General features: G+C 38.3%; 1 protein-coding gene across 2 annotated transcripts; it reads left to right on the forward strand.

The window, feature by feature from the left end:
* The first annotated feature begins 477 nt into the window (after positions 1 to 477).
* On the forward strand, positions 478 to 17,374 carry CXADR (coxsackie virus and adenovirus receptor). Of its 2 annotated transcripts, XM_017731535.1 has the most exons (7): positions 502 to 667; positions 1,332 to 1,536; positions 1,908 to 2,063; positions 3,072 to 3,194; positions 3,472 to 3,610; positions 3,964 to 4,150; positions 16,784 to 17,374. In XM_017731535.1, exons 1-7 carry the CDS (start codon positions 539 to 541, stop codon positions 16,823 to 16,825), a joined length of 981 nt encoding a protein of 326 aa, XP_017587024.1. In that variant the 5' UTR covers positions 502 to 538; the 3' UTR covers positions 16,826 to 17,374. The 2 variants fall into 2 exon arrangements, with proteins under 2 accessions (XP_017587022.1, XP_017587024.1); XM_017731533.1 differs by lacking the exon at positions 16,784 to 17,374 and having other exon boundaries at positions 478 to 667; positions 3,964 to 8,463.
* Positions 17,375 to 20,187: the final 2,813 nt, after the last annotated feature.

Consider the following 20,187-nt stretch of genomic DNA (forward strand, 5'->3'; position numbering starts at 1 on the left):
AATGCAAAAATACTCGTTGAGATGTTTGAAAAAGATTAATTTGTCCTCTGTGTCCCTGTAGATAGAGGAGCCCCTTATAGCTCAAGGCAAAGTAACTTACTTCCAACCCAGGACTTCTCAAGAATTCTTTCTAATCTGGCAGACTTCATTACTGTTCCATACTTCCATTTTACAGTGAGGGAGTAATAGTAAGGTGATTATATAGTGACTTGAAAAATCTACTGTTGGAAATGTTTAGTTTAGTTTTGTGTGGGACTTGAATTGTGCAAAAAAGAAAAAAGTATGGCTTGAAAGATGTAGCTGCCTGTTGGATGTAATTCCAAATGAGCAGCACGGGACTTCGTGCTGTGTTGGGTAACAGGATCTGCACAGGCTCTTCAGCGGTGACCAGTCTGACTGATGGCATGATTTCTAGACAGGAAAAGTATGTCATAGAACATTGACAGTGAAAAACTGTGTGTGACTTGTTTTCAAAACATAAAAATATGTTTTTATAGGTCTAACAAGAAGCCTAACTATAACTTCAGTTGACCAGTCAATGTTTGAAAAAGCACAAGGAGAGAAAGTTACGTTGCCGTGTACTTTTGAACTCTCGGAAGAAGATGAAGGCCCACTAGATATCGAGTGGGTATTGATACCAGCAGATAATCAAAAGAGGGAGCAAATAGTAAGTAGAGACTTCTTTTTGGGCAGTGTTAATTCAGTTGTTTGAGTAGGTCAATGTATGACTTTTGTTACTGCCTTTTTAAACTTCCACCTTTTCAGGCTGGGATGCTTGTGATCTTAAATTGCTTTGAAGCACCAGTCATATGAAATCTAGTGGAAGTTTTGAAATACCAGATTAAGGATGAAATGTCAAGATATTTTTCACTATAAACTTGCCTTCTAATGAAGAACTCCCAAATTAAATACATTTCAGTTCCAAAAAGGAAACTTTGATTTTGTACCTGAGTTATATTCCTTATTGAAAACAAATTCAGGAGGACTTAATTTTAACTATATTGACTCTTTTAGTTATTAATGCTTTCCTGCCTTTGGAAGTGTAATCAGTATTAGTAGGCAGGTTTTGCAGAATTAAGTTAGAGCAATTCTAAACAGTTTTCTTTCAGTCAGAAGTCAATTGTGACATATTGGTACTTGGTCAGGTGTTTGGTTGGAGTATTCATTATAATGCTGTGTGTGGTGATGTTTTGAAGATGGAGATATTTGGCTATGTCCTATGTCTGGGGTTAAAACTACAGAAAGAAACTTGAGTATTCAAATAGACCAAATTATTTAAAATGTTTGCCCACTAAGTGGATTTCTGAATCATATTTCTTCTTTTTTTATAGATAATTATGTATGCTGTAGACAGGGTTTATAATCATTATTATGCTTCTATGACTGGGCGAATGCAGTTTACAAATCTTGATCCCAAATCTGGTGATGGTTCATTGGATATCCTGAATTTAAAGGCAGCAGACACTGGCACATACCAGTGCAAAGTGAAGAAGGCTCCTGGAGTTCAAAGCAAAAAAATACAGTTGACTGTACTTGGTAAGATAATTTATTTTCTTAAATTTTCAGTGATGTTTTTTATGTGCTTATTCCATCCTATTTTCAATGTCTGAAATGAAAATTTCCAGTTGGGTACTGTTGTACTGAATCTGTGCTGATTATGGTCATTATCGAGGCCTTGGGAGGGATGGGTATAATCCTGTTCTAGGAGGTGAAGAGAATAATATTTCAAATAAAGAGTATTTTTAGAAGTTCTGTGCCTGGCTCGTATTTCATAGAAAATCTTTCAGTGCATGGAGATGGTTTGTGGCACAAACTTTATCTTTTGCAGAATAGACTGACTGCTAGAACACAACTAGTAAGCATTTTGATTGTGGCTGTTATTAATTCAGTGATGTTTTGTTTATTAGTAAAGCCAGCAAGGACCAAATGTTCCATTGAAGGATCACAGGAGATCGGAAAAGACGTTACCTTGAAATGTGTGTCACAAGAAGGATCCCCACTTCTGTCTTATGACTGGAGGAGAGTATCTGGCACACACGAACTTCCTGCCACTTCTGTGCTGAGTACTGTCAAACTTCATTTATTACTCTGAAATACTTAAAAAGATTGCAATAGTATTTTTAGCTTATATTGACTTGTGAGCATCCCAGAGTTAGTGTTACTATAGAGTAGTCAAGATCAAATGTCACTTCTGCCCTCTGACAAAACTGACTTTGAAATGAGCTGGAGTTGATTTTGGTTTTTAATTCATGATGGGAAATGTTTCAAGCTTCAAGTTGAGATTCTTACCATTAGGCTGCAGTATCATGCTCACCCGTACCCAAGTGTTAGGAGTTACTCCTGCTTGCTGATGTTTTTGCTTTTGTGCTCAAGTGGACAGTAGGGAATTCAAAAGTGGCTTCAGTTTGATTTAAAAGAAGCAAACATCTCCATTTTTTTGGTAAGCTTCTGCACTTTATTAGAGTATGTAATATCTTAAAACCTAAAAATTAGCTACAAAGGAAGAACCTAATACTGTCCTTTGTTTTGAACTTAACTCCTGGTAGTGCTAGTTGATGTCTCTTAGTTCTTGTTTTGACAGTGAATGGTTGATCATTAAAGTCCTTCTCTGTACCACTGAAGACTTTAGGCTACTGTTGTTATGCCCCTTCTTTGTTCACATCCCAAATTTGACTCATGGTAACAAAAAGAGCAGTTGACAATATCGGTGCTGGACAAGAATGAGTGGGAAATTGTGCAAGAGTGACTTGTAACTTACTAAAACCATGTTAGTTTTGGGCTTGTAAATGTAGGTTTGGGGACACTGAGAGTGTTGTCAAGAATCTAGACACTACCTAACTTGTTCAGCAAGTAGAGCAAGTCAAATGCTGTGGAATACATTTCTAACAGGGTAAGACTTTTACAAGCAATAGCATTTTACAGCATGATAGAGCTTTGTTTTAATCTGGATATCTTTAATATGACATTTTAAAGTTAAGATTTCATGTATGTGCTGGATTAATAATTCTATGAAGTTGACTATGGAATTATATTTAGGCAAATGATAAACCTCTACCTTCTGTTGTTTGTAGATAAAAATACAGGGGAACTTCTTCTGAAAAATGCCTCTCGAGAGTATTCTGGTACATACAACTGTGTGGCCTCAAACAGAGTTGGCACGGATGAATGTTCTGTTGAGCTGAATGTCACCCCTCGTAAGTGTTTGCTGTGTAATAGTCACACAGTGTTCTGTGTGTTAAACCTGAACAGTCTTTTTCTCTAAACTCCTAAAAGGTTTAAAACCCCAACCCTGTTACGTAACTTGTGGGTGCCACTTCAAGTCTTACTGTTTTAAATGCATGTGACTGAGCACTTCCCCTCTGATGTATTATTGACCTGCCTCATATGAAGCATACTGGGCTTAATGTTAAAAGAAAGTTGGTCTTATAACTTTGACATTTAACAAACAGTATTGTTATTTGCCTATTCTAGCCGTAAATACAGCTGGTATAATTACTGGAGCTATTATAGGAACCCTGCTGGGTCTCGCTGTACTGTGTTCTCTCATCTTCTGTTGCTGTAAGAAGCACAGAGAGAAGAAATATGAGAAAGAAGTACATCATGATATCAGGTAACATGTCTCTAGTTTCTGAGCAGTATTATTGGAAGATTAACTTTTAAATGTGTATTTCTGCAAATAAGTTACTTAACAGTTGAGATTTCTGTCTTAATCTGGAAATCTTATTATAACACACTGATGGCTTGTCAGAGAACTTTTTGTGGTTTGTCTAATTTCAGTAAACATTTTAAAGGCAATGAATATTGAGGGTTTGGGGGATTTTTGTTACTTTAAAGGAAGATGTAAGGATTTTTTTTGCCTACTGCATGAGAATAAAAAAAACCAAACTGAGTATTTGTTTTAAAGTAGTGGTGACTGAACTCTTGTTCTGCAACTGGTTTTTTTTTTTGTTTTGTTTATTTTAGAGAAGATGTTCCACCTCCAAAAAGTCGCAGTTCAACAGCTCGCAGCTACATTGGCAGCAATCGTTCTTCCCTGGGCTCAATGTCTCCCTCCAACATGGAAGGATATACCAAAACTCCATATAGCCAAGTCCCAAGTGAAGACTTTGAACGTGCTCCTCCTCAGACCCCAGCCTTTGCACCTTCAAAGGTAGCTGCACCTAATTTAAGTAGAATGGGAGCTGTTCCTGTGATGATTCCAGCACAAAGCAAAGATGGGTCGATAGTATAAAATATTATTAATTTAAAAGCTGTTTTTTAAAGTGTTCATTGTAAGTATTAGAGAAAACTACTGTGTTCCACCCCTCATTTAAACACTGGCATGAAAGTTTCCTTGAAGAGAATATACAAGTTAGTTTGAAAAGCCACCAATTCTCATATTTAATTTTAAACTTATTAGTATATGACAGTTGAACTATTTGCTAAAAGCGTTGAAGTTCGTAAAAAAATATCGGACACTGAAGGTATTTGGACCTCTGGTAGGTTGCTGAGGAGGCTCTGACACTGTCAGCTAATGTGCAGTTCTGAATGTGTAACAGTGAGACACAAGTGGGAAGTAACAAAAGCATTTCATGTGTAGACCATGAAGTTTCTCAGAGATCCTGAGACTTTATTCTCAGTTGTGGAATAACAGAAATATTTTAACTTGGCCACTGTCTGGTATAGTTGCAGGGGCTGAAATACCAAGGATGACTTTGGATTCTGTTCAAATTGAATATTTATGTGGTTCTTTAACCTGGTAATGTTTGTTTGGAGTACTTGAGCTCTTATTTCAGGGGCAGACAGTTACTTGATTGGTTCAATTAATTTAATTAATCTGTTCTGAATTTAAAATGGCAGTGAGTGGAAGTGTGACAGGAGACCTGGCAAGTTCTTTGAAACACAAATTTTTCTACAATAACTAGCTCTGGTCCTGTCATATAACAATACTTATGTTATCTGATGCAAGAGGTCCTATCAGGTTGTTGGTAGTGCTATCTAAGCTCTAAAATCTACAGATCAACTGTTAATATCACAGTAAGAATTAATTAATGTATCTTTATACAGGTCTTTAAGTTAATTGTACCTTGCCTTTTCCAATGCCTAGTTAGATACTAAGACAGTGCTCTTAGGTTTTTTTCCAAAGCAATTTCCTAGAAGCTCCATAGGGATTTAATGAAACCTGTTAAGTAACTGGTATTTGATGTCTGTCCTCTTGCTCTAACCACTGTGGAAACAACTTTTTCCATATGTACCTAAGCAGTAGTCAGCCCTTGTTCAAGATGCTAATGTCTGGCTGTATGAATTTGCAAGGAGTTCAAAGCTCACTTTTCCTTGCCTCTTCAACAGCCCTGAATATTCTGAACCAATCTTCAGACTGTAGAGGCAAGAGTTCCATGTAGCTGAGAGGCAATAATTATCCAGAATTGTTGATACAAATTTCATGTTGCAAGATTAAAAACACTTCTTCCCAATTTTGCATACTTAAAGCAATACAGGAGAAACACAACAATTCCTTGTCTTACTTTCACATGTATTTAAAGACTTCTTATAGCTTCTGATGACTGTTGTTATATACCTGCAAAAGCTCCATTTAAAACTCAGTACAGTTTGCATCTGTGAATTTTTTCTTTCCTCCTGTTTTCTACCTTCTTTGTCTTGTGCTGGGGAGCAGGTGGGGGAGAGTTTTTTCAGCTTGCTCTAGCTAGAGATGTTGAACTGCAAGGTATTTTGGAAAACTGTAAAAGCATTATAGTGTGTGCACTGATGTTAATGAAGGAAATATCTGAATAGCCTGTTGAAAGATGTTAGGATTATTTGTGTGTAGCAACAGTGTGAGAAAACAACATTCCCCCAGACTTCTAGGTTTAGTATCTGCTTTTTTGTAGCTGCTTATAGATATGTGATGAATTCTTTTGCTTACTACTAAATGTTTGTCCTATCTGTAAATAGGTGCACAATTTTTGGCTGGCACTATTAATATAAAGAAATTCTCCTGCCCATGGCAGTGGTTGGCACAAGGTCATCTTTAAGCTCCTTACAACCCAAACAATTTCACGGTTTTAACATACCCTTCATACTGAATTTAGAAACTTGAATGGCTATTAAGTAATATAGAGTTAGTTTTACACATCTGGGACTTTTTTAGATTGTAAACTGATACTGTTAGAGATCAGATTTTTTTATCTTTCATGTGTGCCTTGTCAATAAACTTTGCCTGATTGTAACTTCAGTTTTTATGAAATTTCTGGTGCCTAAACATACTGTATGAACAGGTGCTTAGATGATGGTACAGTTCTTAAAACATGACACTGTGATCTGATTTCTTGATTCTTATGTACTATTTATACCTCTTCATGCCTATTTTTGGATGTGAACTTCAGTGTCTCTCTCTCTGTATTGTTCTGTATTTCAAAACGTCACTTACTCCTTCAATTGCTAATTATGATTTGAGTGTTTGTGTTCCTGAAAACTCTTCAGTTGTTGTACCAATGAGAGGGATGATTGACTTTTATTTATGTGGTAAAGAATAGGTTTATTAAATGTGCCAAACATAGCTTCTGAAGAACTATAGATGAGGAGACATCTTTTTGCATCCAATTATTGTGATAGAAGAGACTTCCAAGATGTTAATCATACACTGATTGTTTACCTTGAAACTAAGGCCTTCCTTGATGAAAAGGGTATAGTTACTATAAATACAAGTTGAGTGCAAGACTAAACTGAATCACAGACTGAGAGAGAGCTATAAACCTAAGGAACAAGGCAGCAAACCTACTAAATTTAGTTCTAAGCCATCTGTGGACCTATGTGTATTTTGGTGGTTTGGGGTTTTTTTAAATTAATTTTTTGTTTGTTTGTTTTGGTTTGTTTTTGGTTTGGCCTGAGACCCTGTAACTTACAGTCAGGTAAGCCCTAGGACACAAACCCAGAGACCTGTCTCAGTAAAGCACGCAGAGCGGAGTTTACACATGCTTGATGCTCTGTCAGCTTGTGCAAAATAATAAATGGACAGAAGGACAGCCTGATGTGCCCTCAGAGCCTGGCTGTTAGGCTTAGCAGCCTTGACAGTGTCTGTCTATTTATGTAATTGCATGGAAAAATGAAAGAAATGGAATCTGACACAGTCCTTATCTGAAATATAGAACCTCTGACTTGGGGTAAACTCTGCCTCAAGTTGCTATCATCATGCCTTTTTGGGTGGATGCAACACTACTATGAAAACATAATACTGCTACTATAAATTATAAATTGTTTCTTTTGTCACTAGATTGTTCACTTACACTGGATTATGATTCTCAAAAGCAACTACTGTATTTAACAATAATTTCTAGGTGTATGGGAGATGAACTGGTTAAACATGTGAGGTGTCCAATGTGGCAGAGAGCTCTGCTGACAGAACACTTTTAGGAAGTAATGGCAGCTGATATACAATTTAGGAGGTGGCATTTTTAATGTCTCATTTTATTAAAAAAAGGGGGAGGGAAGGGGAGGGAGTACCATTGTGTAAATACTATAAGTGAGCTCAAGAAACCTCTAGTTAATGTCATGACTGTAAACTTGCCTGTTGAGGACTACTATATATAGAAAGAAACCCCATAATTTTAGCATGGTGTGAATAAAGTGTTAGATTTGTAATACTGTAGAGGTTATGTAACACTTGTCCATACATTACAAGAAGTTTTCATCAACTTTCTGCAGTGGATATTTAAAGATACTTGTGTGAAACTTCCTTCCTTAAAAACGAATACTTCTTCCAAAACTGTGCGGTGCACAAAAATGCCTTGTTGGAGGGGTAAAACATGACTTTTGAAAGAAATGTACAACGCATACATCTTTCTCAGCTCTTGATAGTCTCATTCATATTAGATGTATGCTTCCTGTTTAATAGTGCAAGTAAGACTTCTGAATTGCAAGTTTTTCTGTAATGCTGAATATTGTATATTACTGGTTTCCATGACAAGCTTTTAGTTTTGTTCTGAGCAGTGTATATATTCTGGGTCACTCTAGGTCTTTGTTCCAGTCTAAAGATATTATGCTATTTGTGTCACTTAAACCTTGTTTTATACACTTGATAGGTGCTTTTTGGGGTCCTTTGTTTAATAGTCCCCTAGCATTGAGGCATAGCTCAGCTGAAAGCAGAGCAATAACTTTCTGGGATCCAAAATGTTACAATGTTACATTACACTTCTCATGCACAAAGCGTGGACTTTGAACATTGATATGAATTTCAGTATGAGGTTTTATATTCACACTTTTGGGGGAATGGTATTTTAAAATACAGGTATTGTGAGTGAATTTGTAAAAAAACAAAATCTAAAATTTTGAACTGCTGTAGTTCCATGACAGACTTGTGTACTTTTTGAAATAAAACTGTTGGAGAAAACAGTAGTCTGTCTTTATTTTAAAGCAGCACTTGTGTATGGCATCAGCTTTCTCTCTATGTAATTGGAAGTGAACTAATAAATATGGCTGTGTATACCATGGTGGCATGAATAATTTTATTTGTTGCTCTTTTCCCCCCTTCCAAGGCAAGTAAAACTTTAGATATTTTAAAATATGCACTTTTAGATGGGATTTTTAGTTGTGGATATCAATAGTTATTCTGAAACATACGGATGGAAAGGAACTTTAGATTGAATTTCATCCCTCTTTATTTTAGGTAGAACCAAAAATTCCTGTAACTGAGTAATCTTTGTCTTTAAAGTTCAAACAAGCAGGGTGACAGCACTCAAAGCATGTTGATAAAATGCTCAGGTTTTTTGTGTTTAATGTGTTAATACGCATCTTTTTAAATTTCAGTGAAGTTGACTCAGAATACTCTGCACCACTTGACCTTGCAAACAAACTGATTATGGTCCTTGTTTTACCTGAGATTAATGTGATTTCTCCAGTGTCATCTCGGGTGTATATCCAAAGTCTGGCATGGGCTCCATTTGCATTAATGGCATGTATTAACTTCATATTGTTGGAGGCATAATTAGCTTACATTTGCTCATAATGTACACATGTTCATATGTTACAATGCATGCCTATGTTCATATAATAGTGTGTTCTGGGCCAGACCACACAATACATGTGTGCACAAGCATGTGAAGTTAAATGGAGTACTGGTGAATAAACCTCTAGGATTTTTTTTTATTTCAAATTAAGGCTCATGCTTAAATACAAAAGGAAACCTAATAAAAGTGGAAGTTCATATTTGTCTCTATTTATAGAGTTCTAAGAAACCTTTCTTACACTCTTTTTAACATTCATGTCAAGACTTGGGAAAGGGTGGAAGTATTGAATTTAGGGTGGCAGTTTTGTCACAGATGGCTCTTGCATGCTTCAGCTGCTCCTCAGGTCTTTTAGTTGGAGGATAGGTGACAGTGAACCAGAAGTTGAGTACCTCCAGCTTGTCTGTGGAATTCCAGCAAAGCATCTAGAACTTTCCTGAGTGTCCTGACAGAACAGAGGGCACTCAGCACCTGGTAGGTCTACAGAACCTCTGTGGTCCTTTATATGTGTATTAGGCAATGCCTTGGATAAAATTTCATAAAAGGTCTGGCTGGCTGTTTGTTTGTTTCTCTGAACATCTTGGCTGTGTCTTTGAGCTTAAAATTTGTTTCCCTGATGGAGCAGCTTGAGTTCTTTCAAAGCTCTGTGGTAATAACTGATAGGCAATTAATTGCTAGGCTCTTTTAAAAAGCAGGTAAGGACAGCAACTTAGCCTTGTTTCCTTGCTTCTGTTAAATTCATAAAGCAGAATAGTTTGTAAAGAAAATAGCTGATTAAGTAGCAGAAGTAAGAGTAGGACGAAACAAAGCTATGAATGTTGCCTACCTTTCCAAATCTCAGCTTATTCTAAAAGTACCTTTCGCTTGTGTATGACCGTAGGTGATTGCTCAATACATGAAGACTTGCATCTAAATATAAAAATAATGTGCATACTTGAGTTATGATGATTCTGTTGCTTTTCTTAATTTGCTTTAGGCTTTTTGCAGAATGGTGCAGGCACAGCTACCAGGAGAAGAGAATGAACCTTTAATTTTATAAAATGACCACTCTGGCAGAAAACTGGCCTGGAGGATTGTGTTGTCCCTGCTTCTGACTTCCATTCAAAGTCAAGTTTCTGGAAATAGGGAGCCTTTAAGTATCCTTTGATTTTCCTATAGTTGGAAATCAAAGTTAGTGTCACTCTTGTAAGCTGGTATTTTGAAGACTTCAGCTTTCAGCTGTTGAAGCACTGGTCAGGTTGCTTTGGATATGCAAAGTCAGTAGCATTTAGTGGCAGGGGGGGCAATGACCACTCTGGCAGAAAACTGGCCTGGAGGATTGTGTTGTCCCTGCTTCTGACTTCCATTCAAAGTCAAGTTTCTGGAAATAGGGAGCCTTTAAGTATCCTTTGATTTTCCTATAGTTGGAAATCAAAGTTAGTGTCACTCTTGTAAGCTGGTATTTTGAAGACTTCAGCTTTCAGCTGTTGAAGCACTGGTCAGGTTGCTTTTGATATGCAAAGTCATTAGCATTTAGTGGCAGCAGCTGCTATTTGGGTCCTCATTTTTAGTGAAATTTCTTTTGGTCCATGCTGTCTAGAGAAATAGATGAAGGACAATTGTATCATATTATTTGGGGAACAAAGCAGTGCAATTCATACAGGAACCCTGCATGATGCCAGGGTTGATGCATGGAGGGAGGGGAGCATCTTTGTAAGGAAGTCGAGCTTGTTGGTTACACAACTTGATTATATAACAGTTTTAAAAAGTGGCAATATTAGAAGAGACATTAACATCTGAAAGCACATCATTTTATCTTTGGTAATCTAATTTTTTCTTGAGGGAAAAACCTCTGGAGGCAGTGTGTCCACTGGGAAGTGCAGGGAGCTGTGTGATGCCTTGACAGTTGTCCCACTTCCAGGGCTGGCTGCTGTGGCTCTGGGAGCTGCAGGCAGGGCAGAAGTTGAGTGCTGTACCTGGAGGGTATTGTACTCTCTTTCCTAGAGAATTTTTCCTAATTGCAAAGCAGGGAGAGGAAAGCAGTGAGTCTGATCTGTTTCTGGGGAATTTTGTTTCAGGAATGTGGACTCTGGAAGCATGCATGAACTTTCCAACTTCTTGAAGCCTTTTCCAGCTCTGGTCTCCAGCAACATCTGGCTTAGGGGTTTTCAGAGTCTGCAGAACTTTTTTGCATTTAGAGTTGCTTTTGTAGCCAGCATACCTCGCTGCTTAAATTGCAGAGCCTTGTACTGTGCCTACCATCCATAATTTCTGCATGTGCTGGCTTTGGTTATATTACTAACAGTACTGTATAAAGAAGCAGAAGAAAGTGTAGATTCTCCTGAACACCCCAGACAGGGAAAATGGTGACAGCTCAGCTTTTTGGTGGTCTGGGCGCAAACATCTCCAGGGGTGTGGCGGTCACTTGGGTTAGAATTTGCTATGAAGAAATACTGAATCAGATGGTAAAGAGCTATAAAAGTAATTTAGTACTATTAGTAAATAGTTTCCAATTATGCCAAGTTCTGTGTGAGTAGGAAAGCAGCTTGAGCTTTTGTTTCTTGTGGCCAGTACAAGTGAAGTAACACCTCTTTATAGCTTGTTACTTGTCCTGCTCAGCGATTTGTAATTGAAACTATTATCCCATCCAGGGATCTGAATCTCACTATTTCATGCCACTTGGTAATATTTTACCTGTGAAACATCAGTGGGGATTAGTCAGATTTCAAGGAAGTTAAAGTGTGCAGCGGAGCATTTGTTCCAGATATTTAAGGGCTCTGATTGCAGCCCCAGCCACTCACAGATGACTCCTCAGGCAGCTGAGTGGGTCGTGTTTCAAAGAAACTATTTGCTGAAGTCAAAACACTCGTGCTATGCCTTACTTAGCTGTAGGAGATCAAGATAAAATTAATTTAAGATTTCTGTTTCCCAGTACAATAGCTCAGGTGGGAGGGAAGCCGATACCTTAGACCAGGAATAAAGGCAACTGGTGGGAATACATAAGACTACTGAATTGTTTTGACTGCTAAAGAAGATGCCGCCAATTCTGGGGCACAGCTGGTGGTTTGTGAAACATGTCAAAAAGCTTATGTTGTGGCTGCTAGCACTGCACTTCTTCTCCAGATAAATAAAATGTCCTTCCATGTCACTTCCAATCCTGTAACTGTCAAGACCAGAAACAGTTCATCTCAGCTGTAAAATACAAAATAAAGCTTGCAATTAGTTTATTTTCACATATACTTCCCTCTTGTTGGTACATGAGAAAAATTCAGAGTTACTGAAAGGAGACAGCTTGAAATGAACTGTTTGATCTTGCCCTGGTTTCATCCTTGTAGTCTGTAACTCAAAATGAAGTTGCTTTGGCAATGCAGTATCTTTTGCTTTGGACTTGAGTTGTGGTTTGGATGACCTCTTTAGGTAGTATATTTAATTTAATGACCTTGTATCCCTATTTAAGATGGGAAAACTCACTGTGTTTAAAATATGGAACTTCAAAAAACAAAACAATGCTGTGGATTCCCATGCTGTCTCCAGCCCACTTGGAAAAAAATGATGACTAAATATGAGTGCTTTGTATGGAAACCGAGTAATAAATGTTGTTTGGGAATTATGAGTGTCCCCCACAGCTGATGCTTTCTCAGCCTCTGTCCCTATCTCTCCGTGCCCAAATGTGACCGACCGTACAGTGCCCTGCAGTGACTTGCTGAGAGTGTTTTCCAGCAGAAAGCTGAGGAACCTTCTAAGGTGCCGGGTGGTTATTTCCTTATTCTTTACTCAGGAAAATAATTGAGTTAATAATTGAGTTAATAATCAGTTAAACCTTTTTTTATTTAATAAGTTCTAATAAAAAGCTCTAGAAATGTACAGTTGAGTTATGAATGTAGTTTTTGATAGGTTTTAGCAGTTGTGATGAGAAACACTATATTTATATCATCTGTGCGCACACTGGTGCTAGGATTGAAGTCGTACTTCTACGTCCCTTTTATTTACCAAAAAAATAGGTGTCACTATTGCCCAATTGCCTAGTATGGACCAGAGCTTAGAGCTACTCATTAAAATGTTAATATTCTTCAGACTGAAGTTAAGGTCACCAGTGATTGTTCTTCATGTGCAGCTCATTTAGGGAAAAAAAATCCTCAGCTCGATCATCAGTGTGTCTGTTGGTTTTCATTTAGTAGCAAGACAATGAAAATTGTGATTCTTGTGCAGATAACCTACAGCTCTGATCTTGCTAGACTTGCATACTTGAAAGGCATCAAAGTTCTAAACACCAATTCTGTGGTTTTGAAATCAAGGTTATGTTGCTACTTTGAAGTATTTTACATGTATAACTTTAAGTATGATCTATGCACATCTCAAGTGGGTGGGCAGGCAGGAATCTCAACCAACTCACTAAAATGCATTATTCCTAGATGAAAGGACTGGAAGGAGGGTTAGAGCCTTTATGCTCAACAGTCCCTTTTGTTGCCTATTAGAAATTAGCATAATTTTCCTGCCCCTGGTGTTACCTGAGCAAACTGGGATTTCAACTGACAGTGAAAATTGTGTCATTACGTTATACATGTGAATTTAATTCTGACAACATCTCATGTCTATGCCAACCATATGAGCTGGTTCATTAGCTGCTGGCTTTGTGGTTTGTACATGGGGGGAGAATTGCTGAACGTGCAAGGAGGGTGAGGACATCCTTAATGCATGACAAGGCTGGCAGAAGCTCACTCACCAGCAATAAAAACAATAACAAAAGAATCCCAAGGCAGAGGACTCTGATTAAAGACATGGAGAATTAGGGTTGATGTCCTGGCTCTGTCATGACTTAGTTGCATGGTGGGTTTTTTTTATTTTTTATTTTCTATTGACATTGACATTTCCTTCTCATTCATCATCTCTTATAGCTGTTAGAATGGAGTGTTCTGTTGACTCTTCATGACTTTTGGAGCTAGAGTTTCCAATTGCACTGTCATTTGTTTTTAAAGTTATCCTTGGCAAATCTTTTCAGTCTTCACCAGTGCCCCTCTAGTACTTTTTTCCATTTCTTTCATAATTTTAGGAAATTTTGAAATACGTTTATTTAAAGATAGTTATCTTGATGAGACCATCTGCTACATCCTGTTTTTTAATTCTGTCCTGACAGCAGTCACTCTTCCAGTACTTCTGGTGATCCTTGAGTATTTCAGGTTGTAGGAAAAATAATAGTAGAGCAGATCCCATTAGGGAGCTTCTTGAGGGTGAAAGATCCCCCAAAGCCCATTGCCAATGCAAGGGGAAGTGTCCTCATCGCTCCACTGGGTCACTTGATACTCCCTCACCACCCTTTCCCTCCTGCTCACTGCAGGTGTCTTTAAAGGTATTCTCAGAGTAAGATAATGGAAATACAGACTCCAGATGTGTTGAGTGTTTCCTTCACCATTACTGACCTTGGAGGTGTCTAACCCTGTGTGTGATAGTCTGAGCTATAACCAGAAAGGTGGAAAGCTCCTTCTTGGCATCACTGGCCCTGTCAGTAACAGATTATCTGCGTCTGGTGTTTTGTACACTTTCCCTCTGCCTACAGCTTCCCACTTACGTTGGTGCCTGACCTTCCTCTTTCTATCACATACTGCCTTTTTATTCCTGACAGGGGTATGGATTTCATTACTGGAGCAGGACAGAGTTTTAGGCAGGTTTCTCCTTTTTTCTGCTTGTGGTATGTTGCTTTTGATCACGCTTTTGTGGAGGGTCATTCTTTTTACTGTCACTTTCTATCATCTTTCTTTGTTCCTAATCAGTTTTACTCGCCTCTGCTTTAGGCATTAGGCACTTTAAACTACATTTCATACAGTGTATTTCAGACTGGCCCCTAGTTTTCCAGCTTAAACTTAATAGGGTTATGATTGCAAGCACCTGGGCAGACAGTAGTTTCTTATTAACTGATAGTTTTCCTTGCACGATCCAAAGGACTTACCACATCTTGTTTGTAAGTTACAGCACTGAGGGGTGGATGTTTTATTTTTTCTCTTTTATTATTTATTTTTTCTTTATTATAGCTGCATGAACAGCTTCTAGCTGCATGCTAAGGTTCACTTGCCAGACTTCATTTTTCATTATTTTAATACTTTTTTTTTTATTGCTAGAGATGTACTTGGATGAGAAGGAAAGAAAAAGAAAATCAAGATGGAAAGTATCAGGGCAGTGCAGGCAAGGGAGAACAGATTGTGTTATATTTGTTCTGTTTTGCCTTTCTAGCTCATTTAAGTATCAGATTTTAAAAAACATTTGCTTTTCCAAACAATTGGGGTATCAAGAGCTCTCCCCCCATCCCAGCTCATCTCTGTGTGCCACATAGCAGAATTTTCTCCATAAGCAGGCTATGCTAATTGTGTCTTGGCTCACTCGTGAAATGGAGCAAAGAGGGTGTGCTTGATGGAGAGATGTCATTACATGAACCCCCGCTTGCACTCCTGCCGTATCCCTGAGAAAAGCTGGATTTATAAATGTTTTGGAGTGCAAGAGCACTGTTTCTTCAGGCTCTTCCAGTAGAATGGGATAGGATGAACTGTGTGGGGGGCAGCCTAAACTTTAGAAGGTGTATGGTTGCTAATTATTAACTTGAGAACTATTAATGCAAGAAGTGGGAAATAGGAGTGCTGTTCAATCCATGGTGAAAAGACAGGAATACAGAAAGGACGCTTCTGGCCTCAGTGCTCAGTCCCAGTTAATGCACCTCTTAATATTGCCCACAAGAATAATTATGTGAACAATAGCCAGAATGAAGTTGTACTGCAGGTTCTCATGCCAGGTAACAGCTTGAAATAGAAAGAAGCCAAAGGTCATGATTTCATGCCAAGCAGAACTTAATGCTGATTTGAGTTACACTTCCAAGCAAAGTTTAGGGAAGGCACTCAGTTCCTTTTGCTGTTACGTGCAACTGGAGGATTCCATTTGATGTGTAATTCTAATTGCAGTGTGACAGTGTGCAAGGAAGAAAGTGAGATGTTGCAGAAATAGCCTGAGTCAGTTGTTTTAATTACTGGTCTTACGGAGCAACTACTGTGGCATTGAGGCACGTCTTAAAAATCTGTGAGGATGGGTGTAATTATACAAAGGCCTGTAACAAGCTGAAATTAGGAAATAAAATGAGATGTTTCCAGTAAACACAATACATCCATATACATTTGTGGATTATTAGCTAGGAAGAGTTGTTTTCTGGTGTATTTTTGCAGAATTAATAAACACTGTCAGCAGTGTTTAGGTACAGGCAGCATATCAAAAGTGCGTTTTGTAACATGGAGTTGTGGCAAAAATGCTGAGTTATCATTTTTCTAACAATACCAGTCTAGAATATGAAGTCAAAGAATACAGAGCTGATAGGAACTGTAACTGGAACAAAGAATCATTTTTTATTATCTTTTTACAAAACATCCCCAGATAAGTCAGTAACAATAGTCAAGGAACTGGAACTGACTTCTAAGGAAATGGTGAAATGAGCAAGTGTGCAGGTTGGGATGAGGCACTTTGAGAAAACTGAGTGTTCATAGCAGTAAGCAGCAAAACTGTGTGGTTCTTTGACAATCCAAGTTACTGGTTTTGCAGTAGGTATGCACTGGGAAACTCATGAGATACCAAAAAATTCCTGTCAAGTTAAACTTACAGTTATTTATAGACAACTGATAAATGAAGTTTCAATTTGCTGTACCACTGCATCTCTTTGCTGTCAGACACTGGTATAAACCCTAATCCGAATGACCACAAGTTGGGTGATGATCTGAATAGTGCATTTAATTACTGTATATTACAGTATCTAGCCTCCTCTTCATATAGATTAATGATATTCTTTCTTTTTGTAGTATGACATCGCACACAAGATTGGTGACATAACAGTGGTATAAACATGAAGAAACAGGCATCAGTTTTTGCATGACTTTCCAGTATGGTGAAACTGAAGTACATTATGAAATGAAGTGCTGGTTGTTTTTTTTTACTTGATCTCACTTTAGATTCAAGATTTTTAAGTAGGCTGTATTCAGTTTTGTAAGTACCAAATTTTTTCTTTTTCATATTTTTAATGCAAAGTTTACAAAGCCACTCCTGATGTTTTTCTTACTACTTTTGTGTTTTGAAAAGCGTGCACCATCACTCCTCTCTGCTTCCCACACCCACTTCCTGGAGATGCAAAAAATTGTGAAGTTAACAAAATCAACTCAGGTAGCAGAAATATAGCCTTAAGCAGCAGGGTGTTAAAGAGATTGTAATCTGAAATAGAGTAGTTTTGGGTTTTCCTAGCTTTCTGGTCTGCTGATTTCATAGGAAGTGTGTCATCTATTGAATGCTGTACTGATACCCATGAGGGTTTACAAACTGTGTGCAAAATGCATTGTGTTTTGAGATTGTATATATTTTATAGCACTAAATAAAATATACTTGAATGTTACAGTTAACACATGCTTCAGCAAAATCTGTTAATGCAGGTGGTGTGGTAATCCATGTCTGGGCACTTCCTTATTCCTCCTGCTCCACAATTTACCATGCAGGAGTCCAGAGGGAAGAAGAGTGTCATCTTTAAACCAGGCTGGTTACGGGGTCCCCATTGCTTCCTGTAGTGTGGAGACTTTGGATATTGATTTCCTAATGAAAATATTAATCTACTTAACCATGTAAGAATGAGACTACTGTAATCTGATCTAATGGACTGGAATTTACTAAATTAATTTTTGGAGCCTGGTACCCTGCTGATACTTGGGCATTTTTGGTAAGTCGTTACCTGTCACAGTCCACGTAAATCAGAGCACACTGAAGGACACACGGAATTTAAGCAGTAGCAGTGAGCATATGCAGACTCAAACCTGTCTTTAACTATATCCATCTGTGCTCTTGAGAAATACTGGTGCTGGTTTCTAACTATTGTAAATACGTAGATATTAATTTAAACCTTAATCTAGGGGCATGTGTTATGCTGTGGTCTGAAGGCAACCACATAATCCATTGTGAAACTGGTGGTTATAATGTTGAAAAGTTATTAAATTATTTCTGCTTCTGTTTTTGAGAGGAGCACAGCTAATTCTAGAAAAAAACTCAGATACTATCAAGCAAAAGTTCCATTTAAGTAGTTTTGTCACTGCACACGAATAGTTGAGTAAAACCATCTAAGGAAATAGGAATAACTTCCTCAGAAAAATGAAAGCATGGAGGGTTTCTAACTATCACAGGTTCAAGTAGCCAATTAAAAAAAAAATTGTTCCAAATCTAAGTTCAATGTTGTAATTACAGAAAAGATACTTTGCCTTTAAGAAGCACTTGTTTTTATGCCAAAATATTTCATTCTGCATTCTCTCCTTTGACTCCATGCTGCCTAAACTTGTCTCTGAGTGAAACTGGCAAGTAATTAATAAGGGTAAAATTCCACTGGGATCAGTATGAAAGTTGCCTTGTCAAGAAGCAGCAACTGCCTGTTCTGTTTAGTGTATGTTCTGTAGTGTAATGATTTGTAGACAGAATTTACCTTTTTTACTACAGTGTGCTCCATATAAGATGAGTGTCTTTTTCTGCCCTCAGTGATCACCATCATCTAAGTGCTTCATTGCTGGTGTTTAAGAAGGTAGGAGAAAGGTGGGAGTAACTGTGCAAGCTTATAGTTTTGTTTAGAAAGTGAATTTCATAGAACTCCTTTTCTGCAGAAAAATTTGCAAAGCTTGCTGCACCAAAGTACGTTCTTAAAGGAATAAGTGAAATAAACTTCTTTTGTACTTAAATTCCTGTCTAAATTAATAGGTATATATTGTAAGTAAAAAAAAAAGTACAATTGCTGTTATTGAAGGTAAACGTGTGTCAATTTTGCAAAGAAATTTGCATTTTTTTTTTTCCAAGAAATTAGTAACTGTAAAACTTCCCTGTCATCTCTCTAAGCAGTTGCTTGGCTAATACCCATGTTCGTACCGGATGTCCAGATACTGGGTTTTTCTGAAGGTGCTGTGTGTTGAGTAGTTAGTCCAGAGGTCAACCCTGCCTGAGGTCACCAAGGCTGTTAACTTTATGTTGCTGTGGTGTAAGCAGGACACAGGTTTGAAAGCTTGTCGGATGCCATACAGGAAGTCTGAAGATTTATTCTCACTCTCAGTCTGTTCTCTGCCACCTTCTTCAGGCTTGAAAGATATGATGAAGAAGCCTGGGGGTTGTAGATTATTGTGACCAGATGGCTGTTTAGGACTGATTGGAGATATCAGGGGAAGTTTTTACTCAGTATGGGTTATTTTTTCAACCATTTATCCTTTCTATTACATAGAACAGCTTGGTCACACATGGTTAGCAGGTGGAAAATTCCCTGACACTTGTGCCAACACTATTAAATAAGGAGAAGTAGTGCATTTCACATACTTCACTTCTTGCTAGGGCTTGCTTGTTACAGGAGAGTTTAAGCATGTGTTTGTTTGGTAGCTGTGCTCCTGTCCACACCCAAAAGAATCTTGTGTGGTGTTTTGCATACAAGTCAGCTGGCCTGGACCTGGAGGGTCACAAAGCCCGATTGTCATCTATAGCAGCTGTATCTTTGCTGCAAAGCAGATTAACTTGCAGTGCCTTCCCTCCATCCCTGCATACGACATTGTTGTACCAAATGGGAGCAGTGAGATCGAGCTGCTCCTTCTCTCCATTTAGGTCATACCACTTCAGTTCTGTTTCTCCAAAAGCCATTATAATGCTGGGTGTCTGAGGAGCAGCGTCATGCTCAGCTGTTCTCACCCTTGCCAGGATCTTCTCTGTGGTGGCCAGGCCTTGCAGTCATGTGGAACCTTGGGAAAACTGTGTTGTTGCCGAGGTTGGTTCTGTGGGCTCAGACTGCCTTGGTGGGGTCTTGCACACTCCGTACGGTACAGGGCAAGCCAGGCGGCTTACCAGGTGAACTGTCCCATGGTCAAGGGGGGGATTTGGATTCAAACAGTGCCCTGCAGGCAGTATGGGTGCAACAGGCTCAGAAGCTGTGCCAGTGCAAGGCAGTTTCACGTTGCTACAGCTGTATCCATGTCTGAAGTGGTATCGTTGTAAGTGTTTGCATAAAATTAAGAAACCTCAAACCGTGACTCCGGCGTGTGAGTTTTGAATGGCAGCATTTGGCATGCTGCAGAAAGATTTGGCCCAGCCTGCTTTGACTCTTCTTTCCTGGCCTTGGGCTCCCTCCTATCTTGTCAGCCTAAGCACTGGTGCAGCTGCTGTGAGCCACATCAGAGACATGATATGGTTTAAAATTGCTTACATATGG

Source organism: Corvus brachyrhynchos, unplaced genomic scaffold (genome assembly GCF_000691975.1).
Source record: "Corvus brachyrhynchos isolate BGI_N302 unplaced genomic scaffold, ASM69197v1 scaffold152, whole genome shotgun sequence".
Classification (NCBI taxonomy): domain Eukaryota; kingdom Metazoa; phylum Chordata; class Aves; order Passeriformes; family Corvidae; genus Corvus; species Corvus brachyrhynchos.

Coding starts and splice junctions, on each gene's coding strand:
- CXADR (XM_017731533.1), top strand. CDS start 539: ATGTTTGAAAAAGCACAAGGAGAGAAAGTTACGTTGCCGTGTACTTTT. Junction 1,537..1,907: donor AATACAGTTGACTGTACTTG/GTAAGATAATTT, acceptor TTTGTTTATTAG/TAAAGCCAGCAAGGACCAAA. Junction 3,195..3,471: donor TGAGCTGAATGTCACCCCTC/GTAAGTGTTTGC, acceptor TGCCTATTCTAG/CCGTAAATACAGCTGGTATA.